Source organism: Sparus aurata, chromosome 6 (genome assembly GCF_900880675.1).
Source record: "Sparus aurata chromosome 6, fSpaAur1.1, whole genome shotgun sequence".
Lineage (NCBI taxonomy): Eukaryota > Metazoa > Chordata > Actinopteri > Spariformes > Sparidae > Sparus > Sparus aurata.
Genome location: NC_044192.1, coordinates 2879312 through 2898722, shown reverse-complemented (window position 1 = coordinate 2898722; position 19411 = coordinate 2879312). Strand labels below are relative to the sequence as shown.

The 19411-nt window shown below is 44.1% G+C and overlaps 1 protein-coding gene across 1 annotated transcript in view; it reads right to left on the bottom strand.

Moving 5' to 3' along the window:
- LOC115582774 (dedicator of cytokinesis protein 3-like) overlaps positions 1–19411 on the bottom strand; it is a 391011-nt gene that overhangs the window by 29201 nt on the left and 342399 nt on the right. The window contains exon 4 of the mRNA XM_030418974.1: positions 7587–7642. Within this exon, the coding sequence (XP_030274834.1) occupies positions 7587–7642 (56 nt within the window). The remainder of the gene's footprint in view (positions 1–7586; positions 7643–19411) is intronic.

Here is a 19411-nt window from a genome sequence, read left to right as displayed (position 1 = left end):
TCCTGAGGGAGGAGGAGAGTCGTGTTAATCCAGCGAGCTCTCAGACTGCTGCGGGCTGATGTCGGGTCACAGGACAATGAAATGGACAAAGCGGGACGTCTGTGAAGATGCAGACCACGTTATCTTCACACTCTAGTTACTGTTTACAATCCCCCCGACTCAGATTCAGAAGATACGCTACGTGTTCATGTATAATTGTGCATAAATTACTGCAAATATCTTCTGTGTTTCTGTCTCGTGAAGGAGTTTATGAACTTTCCTGTCCTTATGTTACCCAGTGTTGCATAATGAGCAATAAATCACTTTGCACCATATTTACAACCTTTATCAGAACGTACCGACATGTTGAACATCTAGAACATCAGATAAAGAAATCATGATGTTTATATAATAACATCTGTAAATATATCTGCCCCTACACGACCTCTTCCTCCCAACGTTTCCAGACTGAGTCACCTCCTCCTGCACCGGCTCAACAGAAGCACCTGGGTCCAGTTCTGTGCTGCTCGGTTCTGCCTGGTACATCAGTGTGAACATGAGGGAGCTGAGTCACAGTCTCAGGCCCGGAGTCAGGAATATTAGAGTAGCTCTCCCTCCCTCTCCTCCCTCGTTTTCTCTCCTTTCTCTCTGTCTCATAACTGATTAATTAATAAAAGCAGTGTGCCAGATTAGCTCATCTCCCAGCTGAGCCTTAGCTGGCGGCCGCCTGGTGATTTCACCCACATTAGTTACACTTGTATCTCAGACGCTTCTCCTCCTCCTCTCCTCTGTTCTGCTTTTCACTCAATCTAATCTCGCCTCCCTTCTTCTCCTCCCTCCTTCTGTTCCTCCTCAAGTTTGCTCTTTGTTCTGGCGCACTTCCATCTTTCCTCTCTGCTTCTCCTCCGTCCTCTCCCTCGTCTCGTCTTTCCTTCTCGTCTCATCGGTCGCCTTCCTCTCTCGCGTCCTCTCTTCTTTCCCTCTTATCTCCGCAGCAGTCTTTCTTCTTGCTCTTTCACCTTGCCTGACCTCTCTCATCCAGTCTTTCCTCTCTTTCTGTCTGACACTTCCGTCCTCCATCGTTATATTTCTATCTCCTCCACCTCCGACGGTCTCGTCTCACGTCTTTCCCTCGGAGAAGTAAAAACGTTTGCATGCAGAATTACAAACACTTTTTCTGTCTCTTTTTTAACGAAGAAAAGTGATTTAGAGATTCCTTCCGTCTTTACTCACTTCACACAATAATTAAAGCTAACAGCTGCTTGAAAGACTTAAAAGATGGTTATTATTCTGTCTCTTGGTTCTTTAATCAGTCAGAAAAAGTGAAGATATCCTGTTAAAGTACTGAATATTACTTGAGTAACATATCTGATGTTATTTCACGTTAGTAAATCAATATCAAAGTAAATTATACATACAGAGATGTGCAGTAATATGTGTACACTATACGCTGACCTGTGATCAGATGTGATATCAATATGTTTTCTGATTATTAGAATCAATATTCAAATCGTTTTTATTTTCACAGCCCAAAATCTCAACCACACTGCCTCGATTCAGATCATGTTGTCATCTTCCTGTCAAGACCGGCTCAGATTATTTCACTCTGCCGGTGCAGGACGGCTCCTTGTGCTGCGCACCTGCATGGAAATAACTGAAACAGCAAGATGAAACAGATCCCAGGTCAGCGGAGCCTCTAATCGGCCCTCAGAGAACAGCAGGCTCACAGGAAGAAGTCTGATTAAAGCTGCTGAGAAGTTTGACGTCTGTAACGTCTTCTGATCCTCCTTCATTCAGATCAACGTGTTTCCTAATGTGTTTGATCAACATGTGACTGACTGTGTGTGTGTGTGTGTGTGTGTGTGTGTGTGTGTGTGTGTGTGTGTGCTCCTGGAGTGCGGGGGTGCTTGTCTTCTGATATTTATAAATGTCAGCTCTCAGACTGTTTGTTTCCTGCAGACAGCCTGACGCAGTGTTGAATCTGGAGGCTGCTGCTGCACATCAGTGTTTCCCGGGATGAGCACAGCGCTGCTCGCTGGGCCGACGCAGCAACAACAATTCATAATCAATAACAAACATCTCCGTACGTGTTGCACTGCGGCGTAGATCCCCCATCACACTGCGGTGATTTAAACTAACGAGGCAGGACGGTGAATCTGAAGGATTAATGAAGATGTTTTTGTCAAATACGTCACGTGAGTGGAGACAATGTTCAGACTGAGAAGGAGCTCTTTAACAAACACGTTCAGAGTGACATATTCACCACCAGTGTTGGGGCTCGCTACTCAAAAAAGTAATATATTACACATTACACATTACTCTCAAAAGTAGTAATGCCTTACATTACATGATTACTCCCTGAAGAAAGTAATTAGTTACATTACTCGTTACATTCATGTTGCTCCACGGTTCCTTAGCAACAAGCTTTGTGTGTGAGTGCTGTCTCTGTAGGTGCTTCGTTAAAGGGACAGTGTGTAACGATTTAAGTAATGTATTAACTCAAATCAACGTCTTCGTTCATAAGTAAGTCCTCATTGGTGTACAATTACCTCTGCCAACAATCTGACTTATCCTCCTGAGTGAAGAATTACCTATCTGAATATACACAGCACGGGCAGCTCTATGGAGGCCGCCATGTCTTTCTGGTTTTAAAAAACTACGGACTGCTGAGAGGGACACAAAGCACTACGTGGTACTACGTAGTAAGACTAAACGTGTTTTCGCTCAGAGCTAGCTTGACTGCAGAACTGAGAGGGAACCTCTAGTTTTATAGCCTTAATAACTAACTACATCTTTACCTCATTACTTGAATCAGTAGAAATACTCAACGCTGTTGGGAAAGAGTCCATATTTTGAAAATGAGTTTCTTGTCCGTCAGGGCCACCGTAGCTTCTGGAACGTCTCCAACGTCTTCAGAACGGGAGGGGTGAGCAAAGGAGTGTTGCAGTGTAGAACCTCACAGCTAGATGGCGCTAAATACTTGATATATTACACACTGTCCCTTTAAGTTTGCGGTAGTGTTAGCAGCGGTGGAGAGAAGTTTCCAACACAGACAAAGTGTGCACCTTACAGTCAAGTTATTTTCCTTATGTTCACCAAATTTAAAGTAATGTTTGTATCTCCAACCATCAAAAGTGTCTTTACGCAGCGAGGGGACTTCAGGCAAGTTGCATGCAGCAGCGTGTTCTGCTCGTGTTGTTGACGCCGCCATTGTTATCCCATCTCCCCTTGCAGGTGGTGACTAACCAATCGGTGATGGTGAAAGATACCTCGTGCCAAACCCAACCAATCACTGGTCCATTATTGATGGCCCCGCCCCCCTCAAGCCTGTTGTGTGTGATGCGCGCGACTAGCAATGTAACGTAAGGAACGAGCTTGGCGAACTGTAATGTGATTACTACATTCAGAACAGTAATGCCTTACACTACTCGTTACTGACAAAAGTAATGTGATTACAGTAACCCAACACTGTTCACCACAGAAGAAGAAAACGATTGTGCTGATGCATCGGCTGATGCTCAGCGCTGCCGGGCGTGTTGAAGTCTGAAACATTTTGGACTTTTAAAGACGTGAACAGAACCTGGAGAGCTGCAGGTGCAGAGAGGTGACGTGGACCTTCAGCAGGATATTTTAAAATAAAAAATATGAATAATATTATTTATACCATGGTCTGGGTGAATACTCGATTCTGATTGGCTGGAGGGTGTAGGTTAAAAAGTGATATATGGACACCTACTAAGTAGTTCCAGTCAAATTGACTGTTCACCGCTGTAAATTAATGCGCTAGCTGGCGTATCAAATCTGAATATTATATTTCCAGCACTGAGTTCAGTCCGTCAGTCCTTCAGTGTCTTATCCTCTGATCACCACAGGGTGGCGACTGTAACACACAAGCTGCAGAAAGTTCACTTCCCCTCTAAATTTACTGATACGCGAATAATCTCACATCCCGTTCACTGTTCAGCTCTCTGCTTCAGGCTGCGGCCACAGTAACGTTACACACAGCCGATCATTTGTTCGTGAAAATCTTGATATTGATTTGGGGACAATGACATGACTGGTTAGCTAGCTAATCGTGTTAGCTAGCATACTGTCAAATTATATTTACTGTTGTCAACCGTATGCAATGTTATTGACTTTGAATCTTGCTAGCATAGCGTTAGCTTTCTGGCTCATCGCTGAGCGGACTAGAATATCTCCCGTTGCCAAGTCGTATCTATGGTCCGTCCTATTTACTGGAGGAGTGAACAATGTTTCCGTTGCATAAGAACCTTACGGGAGAGTAATGACTGTTCCAGGTATTAGTCAAACCCTCAGGCGTTACCAGGGAAACTAAGTTATGGCTTGTGAAAAACTTTATATTTTGATTGTAAAACGCATGAAAATGTAAATTAATGGTCCGAATTTCTTTTCTTTGGCAAGTGACCATGGTATAAGCGGGATAATGCCCTTCGAGGTGTCCATTAACAGAAATGAATCGGACTTCGCGGAAGGACGGTTCACGCCTCCGCGTCGTCCGATTCATTTCTGTTAATGAACACCTCGTCGGGCATTATCCCTTACATAACCTGAGGAAGGTCCAGTATATGTGCAGGTGAAGAAGACCGTGTGCTCGAGGCTTCAGTCTTCTCCTACACACCTGTCGATCCACAGCAGTGCCAAAGTTTTACTCCTACAACATATTTTCTTTCTGCCCTTGGATTAGATTGCACTCTGTGTGTAAAGTTCAGCAGATCATTGATGTTCTGTCCTGACTTCTGCCTCCGAGATGTTCCGTCTTCTTACAACAGCTCGACTTTTGGCTTCTTGCAGGTGAGAGTTCATCGACCAAAAATAAAGATTCGAGAGTTCAACAGAAAATAAAAATCCTTCAACAATAAACAACTGAAAGATACAAAGTTCAGTTTCTCACATCTATCCAGAGTGAACCCTCTTACAGAACAAATCAATAAAGGATCTCTGAAAAAGAAAAATCTAATCATTTGACTTCAGTGATTTAATCTGAGCTTATTTCCATTTTTCTTTCATTGAGAATATAAATAGTGATTCCTCCACTCTCATATGGTTTATAGTGGGAAGTACACACACACACACACACACACACACACACACACACACACACACACACACACACACACACCGGTCCATAACTGTCTGTGTCATCAGGCTCGGCCCGGCTTCAGTCTCGTTGCCCTGCAGCTCCACTTGAAACAGTAAAGGATTCACTAATTCCAATTAATTTACTCTCACTGCCTTTAATTAAAAAACTCTTATGCAAATCGAGACACGCTCTGTTACTCTGATTAATCTGGAGAAGCTTTCCCAATCATTATGCAAATGTATTAAAATATGTACTGTTGAACTTGGAAGGGAATCAGGAACGAGGAGCTTCATACCTTATTTAGAGAGAGCGGCTCTCAACACAACTGATCCCAGCTGAAAACCACATTTCATCAAATTAGCTCCTTAAATGGCTCCAGAAGAAGAAAAAAGGCCTCCGAGCAGCGAGGAGAGTAAAGTTCATCCCGGAGAGAAGAGAGCGACTAGTTCTGTCTGAGACGATCGGATCAGCGCTTCATGATTTAAAGGGATATTCCGGTGTAAGTTTAATCCATGGTCTAAATCACCGTGAAACTGTGTTAGACTCCCTCTCGAGAGATCAAGTTAGCAGACCGCTAATTTACGGAGTTTTATCAACCTCAGAAACGACTGCACGACAACAATACACTGCAGTAAATGGATCCAAATATAAACCGCCACCAAAAAGCCACAAATAATGCTCAGAACAGCACCAAACTTCAGCAACAGTACAAATAGGGTCTCAGCACATAGTCCGGGGCATCTAACCTCCGCTAGCTTAGCTGGATTTCTACTTGAAAGCTGACTAAATTTACCACTCTTCTCCAGCAGCTTCCTGGTGACGGGAAGTCCCGACGCGACGATTACCGAGTGCAGTAGAGTTCCGCGGCTCATGGATGAAAATGTATGATTATGACTCCATGGAAAAGCAATCAAGTTCATATGTGTCTTACCTGCCAGTTTATAACAGTTATTATCGAGAGCGGACAGGGAAAAGAACGGAATTGAGCATTTCTAACCGCACTCGGTAATTGTCGCGTCGGGACTTCCCCGACCTGGAAGCTGATGGAGGAGAGTTGAACTCTGTTTTTAGCTTCACAATAGAAATCCAGCTAAGCTAGCGGAGGTTAGATGCCCCGGACTATGTGCTGAGACCATATTTGTACTGTTGCTGAAGTTTGGTGCTGTTCTGAGCATTATTTGTGGCTTTTGGTGGCAAGTTTATATTTGGATCCATTTACTGCAGTGTATTGTTGTCGTGCGGTCGTTTCTGAGGTTGATAAAACTCCGTAAATTAGCGGTCTGCTAACTTGATCTCTCCAGAGGGAGTCTAACACAGTTTCACGGTGATTTAGACCATGGATTAAATTTACACCGGAATATCCCTTTAAAGACGCTGACGTTCAGTTCATACGACACGATAACTAGAAGGAATAAACTCAGATCCTGTGAGAGTCACTTTGACTTCTTTTGAGTTTTGTTTTCACTGGAGAAGAAATTACCAACAGGAGGTTGTGTTTGAGGTCTACAGAGGCCTGCGAGGTACAAACTGACTGGATTCTTTCAGTCTCAAGAAGAGGAAGAAGCTGAGAGATAATCTGATGAAGGATCAGGCTGAAGGGGCTCGTTCATCTCGACCTTCAGCAGCTCCGGCAGTGTCGACTCGTTGACCCAGACGATGTGTTCAGGATCGTATCGTGCATCAAAGTTGGGTTAAACGTCGTTCAGCTCTGTGTTTCTCAGCCTCTCTTCACTCTGTGGATATGAAGCGACCTTCGACTGAGAGAAGAAACTAAAAGCTGATCAGAGTCGTGATCGTCTGCTCCGAACAGATTCTATCAGAACACTGTTAACTTATTTACACTCACATCACAGTCTGTTTGGGTCGATGTCAAGTCCGTCTTTATTTTCAAATTCTTCATTAGTTTATAACGCTCAAAAGAACCAGACAGAACCAGCGGCTGAAAACAACTTTGTTCTAAAATATTGAATAACTTTTAAACGTCTTCTTCACGATGATCCGATTTGTGTCGCATCATTTCTGCTTCAGTGTCCTCTGCTATGATTTACTGATCGTTCTGTTCTCTTTCCTCTTTTTTAACACATATTCAGTAAATAAATGAGAGGATTACAGGATAACATTATGATAAATGTCTGTGAGTTACTCAGGAAATGTCAGACGAAGACGATGAATCATACCGAAGTCTTAAACAACCAAGTTCACACCCGTCACTCCCTCCTCAGTAACACCGAGCAGCGCTGTGAGCGGCTCGGTCCAGAAGTTTTCAGGATTTAGTCACAGCCAGAACACGTGAATCAATTAGATGTCGGAGACAGACATATTAATCTTAAATTCAAATGAGTTTGTTTCAGCTCTGACCGACTCGTTTTTGTCATATTTATCATCTTGATTTAGAACAAGAGAGGAACTAACACCTGATTAACAGACAGGAAGGACAGAAAGGTAAAGACGGAGAGTTGAAGGTGTTGTAGTTTATGCAGAAGGATGCAGAGTTTGTTGAACTCACCCTCGGTTGGTGACGATGGCTTTCTTCAGGTGAATGTAGCTCGCTGGGAAAACTCCCTGAAGAGACAGAGACAGAAAAAACTGTTGAGCCAGAAGATTAAAACATCCACATATTCCACCGAGACGAGCGAGTGTCTCAGTTTTACTGTTAGCTCACACAGAAACATCACGTTCTCATCATGTTCACACCGTCAGACTTTCAGCTCTGACATCTGCAGAAAGTCCAGCTGAAAGGTCACTAAATCACACACAGCGCTGTCAGAGAAACACAGAGTTTTTTTTGTGATTGTTGCGGGCAATAATCCTCGATTATGCGGCAAGTTTTCTTATAAATGCGATGGAATATGCAGGATATTTATGCAATTTTATGCGATTAAATTGCAGGAACTTGGGATTCCCCCAACACCCTGTTCTCACCAGGCTGCTACCTTAATGTAAAGAGTCATTTCTTATTACTGCCTATGATCAGCAGCACACTACATCACAGAAAGGAATATTTAAGTTCTCATCTTGTTTTATTTCAGACCTTAATAAACACATGGCTCAAACTGACAAAACATTGATGAAACAAACAAGTTCTGTAGCTTTACAAAAGGAATATGCTACAACTTCTGTAAATATGAATAAAGAAAATATAAGAAACCCCCCCAAAAAACAGACATCTTCTGTTAAAATAAGTGCTTCCAATGTACAAAGTGCATCTCTTACTGTACCGTACATTTACATACTACTAATATATTTACAACTGGAAGGTTTTTGAAACTAGTATGATTTTTTTGTTGGCAGATGAGACTGATTTGCGGGCTTCATCATGGCTTCATCGCGGGGTTTGCAGCTTTTCGATGATGTTCACGTAGCGTAATTACGTCACTTCATAACGTTCCCATGGCAACAGGGGAAAATGGCTGCTCTTGTGTGAAGCAAACGCAACATTTTTCAACTTTCTGCTGAGATATATGTGACTTTTTTGCAACGAAAATGCAGGAATTATGAAATCATGCAAGCCCCTCGGCAAAAGTGCCACCGCATAAACATGTGGACTTTGGCTGATTTATGAGATCGCATAATCGCATTTTGCTGGAGGGACTGACTGCAGCTCGTTCAAACCGTCCTCCAGTCAACTTTCAACCAGAGGAAGAGGAGTTTAAGAAGTCCTTCATCACGAGAGCCATCGAACCTCTCGACCCCGCAGAGCGACTGATGATGAGCTGTCTTTAATGCAGAGCGCGACCTCGTCTGCGTGTTTAGTTTACAAAGCACTTGTGCTTTAGTTTTCCATCCTTCCAGTGGACAATTAGGACAGAACAGAATATAAAACAACGCATATAATCTGTTCCCAGAATGAGTTTTATATCAGAAACTGTAGCTGCAGTTAGATGGAGCCTCATATTCTCATCTCAACATCTCAGTCAGCTGCAGAAGAGATCGAGTCTGCTGCAGAAACTCTGAACAGACGATGACAGATCTCCTTCTTCAGGACGGGGAGCTGATCCAACACGCAGCACACGGATCAGATATCTGACTCAGGAGAGGTTTGCACGGTGTGACATCACTTCTGCACAGCTCTTCTGATTAAATCTGTTGATGCATGTAAACAGCAAACCCGATTAATCCTAAATCTCACAGCACACAACCTCCTGTAGCTGCTGCGAACAATCAATCCTCTCTGAGCCTCCTGATTTCCGCACAACGTGGATAATACGCAGAACTTGGACGGGTGGACTCTCGGCCCGTATTTCACCAGCAGACTCAGTCACGACAGCATCATCATCCTCTCTGTGTGAGGCAACGTGGGAAGGTGGAGGACAAACTGACCGAACGACCTCGTCGTCCCCTGACAACACGGTTCAGTAAACTTATTTCACACATATTTAATTGAACGTGAAGCTCCCTCCACTGCTCCCAGACCCGAGACACAAGCCGACAGAACACACTCAGAACATGTCAGGTGAAGACAAACTGACCTGCAGCTCTGCTACAGAACATCTCTGTGTCTCTGATGTGCACCGATCAATAATGGATGTCAGGTGAAGGTTTAATGGAAGCTGCTCGCTTCACGGAGCAGAAACAGCAGAATGGAAACGTTGTTCTGGGTTTTTATGTCACTTTCTGAAAATGTGTAATATCTGAAACCAGAGGAGGACTGAGGTAATAAATCAGGACGTGCGTTTGAAAAAAAATAGTTCTCTTTAGTTTTAAAATGTTTAATTACACTTCCATAATTAAGGCAAGAAATATTCACATTAATCTTTTCTGTTGGGTGTTTCTGTCGCACCTGCAGCGTTTCCTCAGAGCTCACTGGATATGAATTCATCATCCGGACGCTCTGAGAGCCAGAAGACGGAAACTAACGTGGTGCAGATACTTTATTACAGTTCACATCACGCACGGCAGACGCAGCGAGACGAGACAAAGACGTAAAAGCCGTAAGAAGGCGTAAACAGACAGAGAGGGAGACTGGAATGTGGAGAAAAGGCGTGTTAGTGTCTCGTATCTGCAGAGAGTTTCTGATTTTCTCTCTTTGTTGCTGCTCGGGACGCTTTACCAACCCAACATGTGTCTATTTGACGTCCTGGGAATGAGACTCAACAATCAACTGTCTTTGTGGTGCGTTCAGGAACAGCTGGGACAAATCCTGCTGATTCTAGCCTTTAACTTTAATAGTCTTTGAATTCTATTAATATGACGTGAGCTTCAGTTAGCTTTGAGCACAAATGTCCTTCAGAGGGAGACTTTTTACTCTGATACTCTGAGTACATGTCAGAGCCTGTAATCTATTACTTTACTGGAGTAATGAAGTTGCCAACATGTGTCTCTGGTCTTCCAATTTTAATAAACATCTAAAATTGTTGTGTCACATCTGATCCTGGTGTTGAACAGAGTTTGGAATATTAATACGTTTTAAGTTTTTGTATCCGCGTGTCGTGACAACATTCCAGAACTTGTTCAGCTACTTTCAGTTGAGTTAATTTGCTCTTTAATGTTGCAGAACAGCAGATGTGAGCCGCTGTGTTCACCGCAGGTCTCAGATCAGTGCCTGTCACTACGGTGCCTTCAGTGCTCCACCGTAAAAGCGAGCGTCACGTCGAGCTCTGCTGGATGTCTCGATCTGACGTGAAGCTGTTCTCTCCGGGTCGCCCCGCTGTGTCTTTACTTCCTCTTAATGGAGAAGTAATCTGGTACTTTGTGTTATAAATACTGTAAGTGTGTGTGTGTGTGTGTGTGTGTGTGTGTAGAATAACCCTGCCATCTTTTCAGCAGTGTTTTTAGCTGCCTGTGCTGTCGACAGAGATGTGTTCTGCTGGGCCTGTCAGAAGAACCTTTTAGGGTCAAACACTGAGTGATGAAACACGGCGCCGGCCCGTCCTCTGTTATTTAAGTGTGAATGTATTTTTGGGAGAGACAGAGAGAGGGTGTCAAGAGGAGAGAGAGAGAGAGAGATGGAGGAGGTGCTGAGGAGAGGAAGAGTAACTCTGGTGATCCGTGTGTTTGACGGGAGCGGTTCTGAGGTGTCGGTCCGGTCTCCAGGGAGCTCGTTCAGTTACCTGTCCACTCAGAACCACAAACATGGACCGTTCTAAACGTCCTCTTTATACTTCACACTCACACCTCTGCTCCAGTGATCCAGTTCTGAAACTCGATCACTGTACTGCATTTATTCATCACTGGCTGATCTCTTTACAGATTCACATTTATTATAACTTGTCAGTAAAATGTTTTATTGCCTTCTATGTATAATAATAATAATGTGTTGATAATAATAAACACAGATCTTTTTAGGAATCATGGCGTCACACAGTTCCACTCTCAGTCGGGTCAGAACCTTTTGTTTAAAGTGTTCTATAAGTTAGAAAATGTCTCTGCTGTTTCAGATGAGTTTCTCCCTGATCACAATAAATGTGAGTGTACATTAAATGTTTTGGTGCTGCATCTCTCGTCCAGTTTAGCCTATTTCAACGAATATACATAATAAAAGTATGTTTTTTGTTGACTTTTATGAGTTTGTTTGCTTCGTTCTTTACGACCTGACTTTTATATCCGGACCTGAAGATGGCGGTGGACTCACAGCCAGCTGAACACTGTGTTTCAGCATTTGTAAAGGTCACACCGCTGGACAACTTTAAGACGACGATGTGTTAGTCAGTGTTGGGAATAACGGCGTTACTAACGGTGTTACTTTTTTTCAGTAAGGGGTAATCACTTAACACTTAACTAATTACTATTTTCACCGTTACAACGCCGTTACTGTTACCGACTATTAAATGTGGCGCGTTACAAACTGAAGCTGCTCATTGAAGCTGTTGTCATCGACTCGGCTCTCAGCCACCGGAGCTGCAGCTTTGGTGAGGGAGGAGGGAGGGGCGGGATAACCGCATAAGTGATGGTGATTGGCTCTCTAAAGGCCCCCACACACCGCCCAGACGTCCAACTGTCTTATCCGACCACTCTCCGACCACTCCGTTGCCTCTTGTCTGACCCGTTCGGCAGAAAAGTTGCATTGAACACACCGCTTCGACGTGCTGCCTACGCCACAGCAGCGTGTGTGAGTTGTGTTGTGAGTTGTAAACGAGAACCTTATGCACGCAACTCTCTTTACTTTCGATCAAAACGAAACTTAACTATTTCCGATAAAAAACAGCTGCATACTAAACATGCAGCAAAGCATTACCAAACTTACACAAATTAATTCGTCCTGAACGGACATAACAACTAGTCTGGTGCCAGTACTGCAAAACATGAAAACGGGGAATGACGGAACGGAGTGCATAGAAAACAATGCGCACACAGTATTCCGTCCCTCCCACACACCGCGCTGATTCGCCAGCACACCGCCAATCAGAACGGCCATTCAGCTGGCACACAACCAATCAGAGAGTAGAGTGAGAGTTCGTAAGCCAATCAGAGGCAATGTTCAGTTTACACACAAACCACACACGCACACAGCAGCCTCACACACACAAACTAGCAGAGGTGAACTGCAGCAATGGCGAGTCTGGAGGGAAAGTTAACGGTTTCTAAGTGTAAGCACAGACACTACTTTAATCTCCTTTGTCTACGTCCGGTGTAAGCAACTCTGATCTAACGAAGCGTCTCTGAATGACACGCGCTTCTACAAAACTAGTGGCCAAAAACTCAGTTGTTGACACTGTTGATGATGACAGCAGAACAGGTGTGGCTAACGTGAGCTCCCGCTAACAAAGAAGAAAACGGAGCTGTCCGACAAAGAAGAAAACGGAGCTGTCCGAGCAGCTACAGCTGGATTTTTCTGCTCCAGCTTCACAAAAACTTGACACAGACTGAACTGAATGGGGGGAATAATTAAAAGTAACACTTTAGTTACTTCTCCTGGTATATTTTATAGTGGAGTTATTCTGTTACTAACTCAGTTACTTTTTGGAAGAAGTAACTAGTAACTATAACTAATTACTTCTTTAAAGTAACGTGCCCAACACTGGTGATAGTTTACAGACGTGTTCATGTGTCTAAACATAACCAGAGAATAAACACAGAGAAAAAAAACTGAAACAAAAGAAACATGAAGCTAAATAAATCTGTGGTTTGGAGAAGTATGAATTACAGAGTTTCCTTCTGGCGATTAAGTTTTATATATTCTATAAAAACCAAAGAGTGTAACACTGTATATTTGTCTCTTGATAAACCGTGAACAAACTATCTGAAAGTATGTTTCCTTTAGTCAGCAGAAGAGACAGATGAGAGGAGGAAAGTCCAGACTGATGAGGACTGAAGGTCAGAGGAGTCAGACGCTCCACTCAGACGCACTGAATGTTGGAGTCGGTGGGATGTTGAATAATTTACAGCAGCGGTGAAAAGCAACACTCACGTTAAACTTTGGAGACTGAACGACGTCTCAGTTCAACATGACGGACTCGTCTGTGATCAACAACCTCACCTGGATCCAAACGTCACATCTCTGATCTGTTTACTTGTGTTCAGTTTAATCTGAGACGACATCACTGCACATGTGATAATACAAAACTGTGTTCATGTGTACAAAGTGTTTGAAGATGCACATGTTCCTCTACACTGACTTTAAAGGGATATTCCGGTGTAAGTTTAATCCATGGTCTAAATCACCGTGAAACTGTGTTAGACTCCTTCTCAAGAGATCAAGTTAGCAGACCGCTAATTTACGGAGTTTTATCAACCTCAGAAACGACCGCACGACAACAATACACTGCAGTAAATGGATCCAAATATAAACCGCCACCAAAAAGCCACAAATAATGCTCAGAACAGCACCAAACTTCAGCAACAGTACAAATAGGGTCTCAGCACATAGTCCGGGGCATCTAACCTCCGCTAGCTTAGCTGGATTTCTACTGAAAAGCTGACTAAATTTACCACTCTTCTGCAGCAGCTTCCTGTTGACGGGAAGTCCCGACGAGTCGATTACCGAGTGCAGTAGAGTTCCGCGGCTCATGGATGAAAATGTATGATTATGACTCCATGGAAAAGCAATCAAAGTTCATATGTGTCTTACCTGCCAGTTTATAACAGTTATTATCGAGAGCGGACAGGGAAAAGAACGGAACTGAGCATTTCTAACCGCACTCGGTAATCGTCGCGTCGGGACTTCCCCGACCCGGAAGCTGATGGAGGAGAGTTGAACTCTGTTTTTAGCTTCACAATAGAAATCCAGCTAAGCTAGCGGAGGTTAGATGCCCCGGACTATGTGCTGAGACCCTATTTGTACTGTTGCTGAAGTTTGGTGCTGTTCTGAGCATTATTTGTGGCTTTTTGGTGGCGGTTTATATTTGGATCCATTTACTGCAGTGTATTGTTGTCGTGCGGTCGTTTCTGAGGTTGATAAAACTCCGTAAATTAGCGGTCTGCTAACTTGATCTCTTGAGAAGGAGTCTAACACAGTTTCACGGTGATTTAGACCATGGATTAAATTTACACCGGAATATCCCTTTAACTACCTGAGACATTTCTCCTCCATTTTCTCTTGTCAGCAGGTCGAACACACCGTATCGCTTCATGTGACTTTTTCGTCAGCAGAGTTCGACTGTCCTTCATTTTCTTGCGCTCCGAATCTCTTCAATCACGCTGATGTGAACATGCTAAACTTTCTAACGAGGCCTCGCAGGAGTCATTTAAATGATGAGCGAGTTGCAGGCAGCTCACGGCTGATTAATACGTTGTGTTCGCTGTAAGTAACAATCCATGAAATTAAACGTGTCAGATCCTTGTTATTATTCACAAAGCTCTGGGAGTCTTGGACGCCACATGATGCCGTATAATCGTGTAGAAACTGGAATTCAAGCCAATATTGTTTGCATGAACGGATGCACATTTACACACAATCACACGTGTGGACAATAGAGCCTGTCGGCGGTGCTTCGGGTGTTTAGCTGCATAATAAACCATTATTTATATGATGGGATTTGTCGTCTGGACGATTGTAGGAAACAAACAATCAGTCTGTGATGAGTCTGATCGACGGTAAACATCTGTTAGCAGGAGAAGTGAGGTGGGTGTGAGTGTGTCTCTGCTTCAGGCTTCATCTCCATCTTTGTTTTACTGTTTCTGATTTGTTACGGTACAATTCTCTCTGAGCTTCTCCAGACACGCGCAGGCTCGACTCGGCCGGGTTCAGCTTGAATATACATTTCTACAGAGCTGCTATAAGTCAACGCAGCGGCTGTAAATACGTCCTCCCTGCAGGTGATCACAGAATGTCTGGTTATAAACACATTTAAGTTTCTCCACCATAAAACTCTGCCAACATCCATAAATATGAAAGCACTGAACCCAGGAAATGCTGGGTTTTTTCATCACACGACTCCCGGAGCGGCTGAACGTGATGAAACAGCTAAATAAAGCCGATATCTGAGAGTACAAACCGGAGAAATTGAGGCGAGTCAGTCAGAAGCAGAACATGTGAGTGTGGGTGAGCGGAAAAGGATGTTGGACGGAGCAGCGTGTCTTTTTTTAAAAAAGTTGGAGCGTCGCCGTATCTCCCGCTCCATCCTGCAGAGATTTCACTCCGGTGCCGCTCACGCCATGAAGCCAAAGCATGCCGACGAGGAAATAACTCATTTCTGCTCTGGAGAATGTGGAGAACAGTTCCAGCTAAAGTTAAAATAAAACACAGATTCTTTTTTGTTTTTTGGGCGATTGAGCGGAGTGCAGAGCGATAATGAGCGACTTTGAGCCGGAGGAACCAACAGCTCGCTCACATGATCCGTCCATGAATGTAAAAACGTCTTTCTCTCTGGTTTCCTGCACAGACACGAGTATCAGAACCGCAACGCCTGTTTAAACGGGTTTGACACGGTCGCAGGATGTTAACCTAACCGTCTGATTTGACTCGGCGTGTCCAACATTGCAGGTGAAAAAGCCCGACATCCCTCACATGAAGTGTTTCTCTGCGTCCTTGTTTTTCTTCGACAGTGTGTTGAGCTCACAGCTGTCCGGCTCATGGAAAGGCCTTTAATCACGGGTCAGAACAAGGTGGTGTCCGGACCGGTCCAGAGGGAGACTCCATTATTTGTGGGTGGATGACATTTTTACTGCAGCCTTGTTCCTCAGTTGTTGTCCCCTCGCTCGTCTCTCCTTCGCTCATCCTCTGTTTCCTTTAATATTCTCTCTCTCTCTCCTCGTCTCTCTGTGCTTTGTTCATTTTTACCTCCTCTCCTCTTCGTCTCTCCCTCTTTTCTTTCCTTTTCTCTGTAACAGGATGACCTTTTTAAGTGAACTGGTGCTTCAACACCATCAGCTAAATTAGGACACGACACCCTGATGACCTGCTGCCATCACACACACACACACACACACACACACACAGTAGCATCACACACACACACACACACACACTCACACACACACACACACACACACACAGTAGCGTCACAGCCTGAGGGGCTCTGAATGCACTGACCTGTTAACAACCAGGCAGAGACAGGAACAAGATGCTGTGTGTGTGTGTGTGTGTGTGTGTGTGTGTGTGTGTGTGTGTGTGTGAGTGTGTGTGTGTGTGTGTGTGTGTGTGTGTGTGTGATGCTACCTGTTCTACATCTGATGTCTCCATTATCACAGTAACACAGTTCTATTATATGAGCTTGACATTAAAATGACTCAGACAGTTCAGCTCTGTTCATTATTGTACAAGTGTGTGTGTGTGTGTGTGTGTGTGTGTGTGTGTGTGTGTGTGTGTGTGTGTGTGTGTGTGTGTGAGTTTGTTCTGTGTTAGTTTTCCTTCAGCAGTCGTTTAAAGACAGAGAGAAGTCAGATTCAGGCAGCTCGGTGTTTCATTCACTGGACATCTTCAGCAGCATCACCCACATTTAAAATACTCACATATACAAACTGGTTTGGGCGTAAAATGGTATAAAAACTGTTGTTTTTTTAAGGAAAGAGTCATCACTCAACTGCGTAACATGCAGTCTAACATCCAGGCTCAGTAGTCTCTGGTGTATTCATGTTTCAGTCTGCAGGATATAACGTTAGCAGTTAGCATTAGCAGTTAGTTAGCGAGGCTGAGACGTGCACCACATGTGGAACATCATGTTCACATGAGGAGGTTAGTTAAAGACAGCAAACCACTCTGACAAACAGCTGGCTGCAGTTCAGTCACACCTCTGGATGTCTTTAAGAACGCCTGGAGACATTTACAGTCGCAAAACAACTTTTCACAAGAAGTCGGACCATCTCCATCTGTGATCCAAACCGTGATGTCGTTCTAACACGACCAAGTGGTTTCTGTGCCTGAACCTGACCGCAGTATAATCACACTCAGTGTGTTTACATGACACTCAAGAAAACAGAATTACTGTGTTAGTCCGACTATGATCGGATCTTTAAGATGCATGTATCCACCTTAGTCTGACTGAAATCAGACCGGATCAGATTTCTCATAGTCGGATTAAAACACCCAGATTATTGATTGATAGTCTCATTACTCCTGCATGTATACGTTCCATCAGATCGGATTGGATTTTGCGTTCTGCGCAGGCTCGAGATTTCTTTCCCGGGGCCGTGAGCCGGAAGTAGAAGGACGGCGGCGTCTTTCCTCCGAAATAACCGCAAGCAAGAGCACCAGAGTGCATCTAGTTTGTGTAATTATCATGTACACCATATATGAAATGTACAAAGATGTAGCTTCGTCTCGCTCTTCGTACGCCATCTTTCTGGAATGCCGAGGCAGCTGGTGACGTAAAGAGGTCAGCCGGAGGTGTTTCTGTTACCACTAGTTGAAATGGGTACAGCGCCACCTAGCGTACCGGGTATGACATGCTGACAGGACAATAATCAGATTTTCTCACCGGCATGTATACTCAGATAATTGCAGTTGTCTGATTGAGCAGCAGAGTCAAACTATGGCTGTAATCTGACTAAGCTGTGCATGTAAACGCACTGAGTGTTGTGATGAGAGAAGAACAGAAGTTTCATCCTAAACAAACGAAAAGAAAGACTTTTGAATTTTCTCACGGTGACTAAGTAGTTTCGATATGATGGTTTCAGTTTCAAGACGGGGACAGACTCGGTGTAAATTCTGCCTTTCAGGAGACGAGATGGATTCACTGAGCTCAAATATTCCAGATCTGCCACAGCGTCGATGTCCAATCTCACATCAGACAGGAAGAACCGGGTTTAAGGACACATGAGGCTCCACAAACTGAAACTGAAGCATGTATTCTTGACAGAGAGTCGAGGTTCAGTCCAAGTGTTCGTCTGTGAAGTGCAGCATGAAGAGAGAGTCCTCATCTGATCCCTGCTTATACAGACAGTGGGCAGCGATCACTTAGTCACGGAGGCCGTATCACATTAAAAAAACACTTTAAATACCAGCGTGTTGAGTTTACAGCACTTACTGTGTGAGCTTATATCAAAGCCAGGAGAGCACGCAGCATTCAAACACTGCAGGAGTTCAGAGGTCGCGGTTTAAAACACGAGTTAATGTGCCGGTTTCTACACTTCGAGCTTGTTTGGCGCTCTGGTGTGGACGCGACCTCTGACCTCAGTGGGTGAGAAACATCTGAGCTCGTCACGTAAAACTTTACTCTCCGTTCTCTCCTGGTTTTGGGATCAATCTGTTTTTCTCGGAGGTCTCTCGCCTCCTCTCTACTCTCGTTCCCACTTCACTCGTCTGCTGCTTCATTTTTACCGCTGCGCACTAATTACACTCTTTAGTTTTATTCCTATGGAACCTGCTGACGAGCTGCTGATCATCTGTCGTTCAGTGTAATGCAGCTGTGCATATTTCTTCTTCTTCTGCTTCGTCCTTCTTCTCTCCTCCAGGAGTTCATCCTCTAACCCTCCCGTCCGTCCGTCCGTCCTTCGTCTCTCTGCAGCTCTTTTGTTGTCTCTGCTCATTGTCCTGCTGCGAGCAGGAGAAAGGCTCGTGTTATTCCCACACGCAGCTCCGAGCAGCTTCATAATGGGTCGGCTCTATAATTTCACACAGTGGTTCTGGATGATAAAATAACAGTGATTACATCACGACTGCAGCACTGTACGACTTCCTCCTTTTGTTTTTGCTCCATTCTTCAACAATGAGCATCTGAGACGGAGACGTTTTCTACCGCCGTGCTTTCTTTTTGTTTTGCAGCTCCACCTGCTGAAATTCATTTTGCTGCTGCTGCCGGCTGATATTTTTGGAAAACTGCTCACATCTAGTTTAAGTTAATAGTTATACGAACCGACAGCAACGTCCAAAAGACCTGCACGCTCTGTGGAACAATAAATAGAAACATCACTTCTCTACCTGCAGCTCTTTTCAACACGCTGAGGTCAAAGTCTGAACCCGTCCAGACACTCTTCCACTCTTCCACTGTTCCACTGCTCATCCTTCATGTGAAT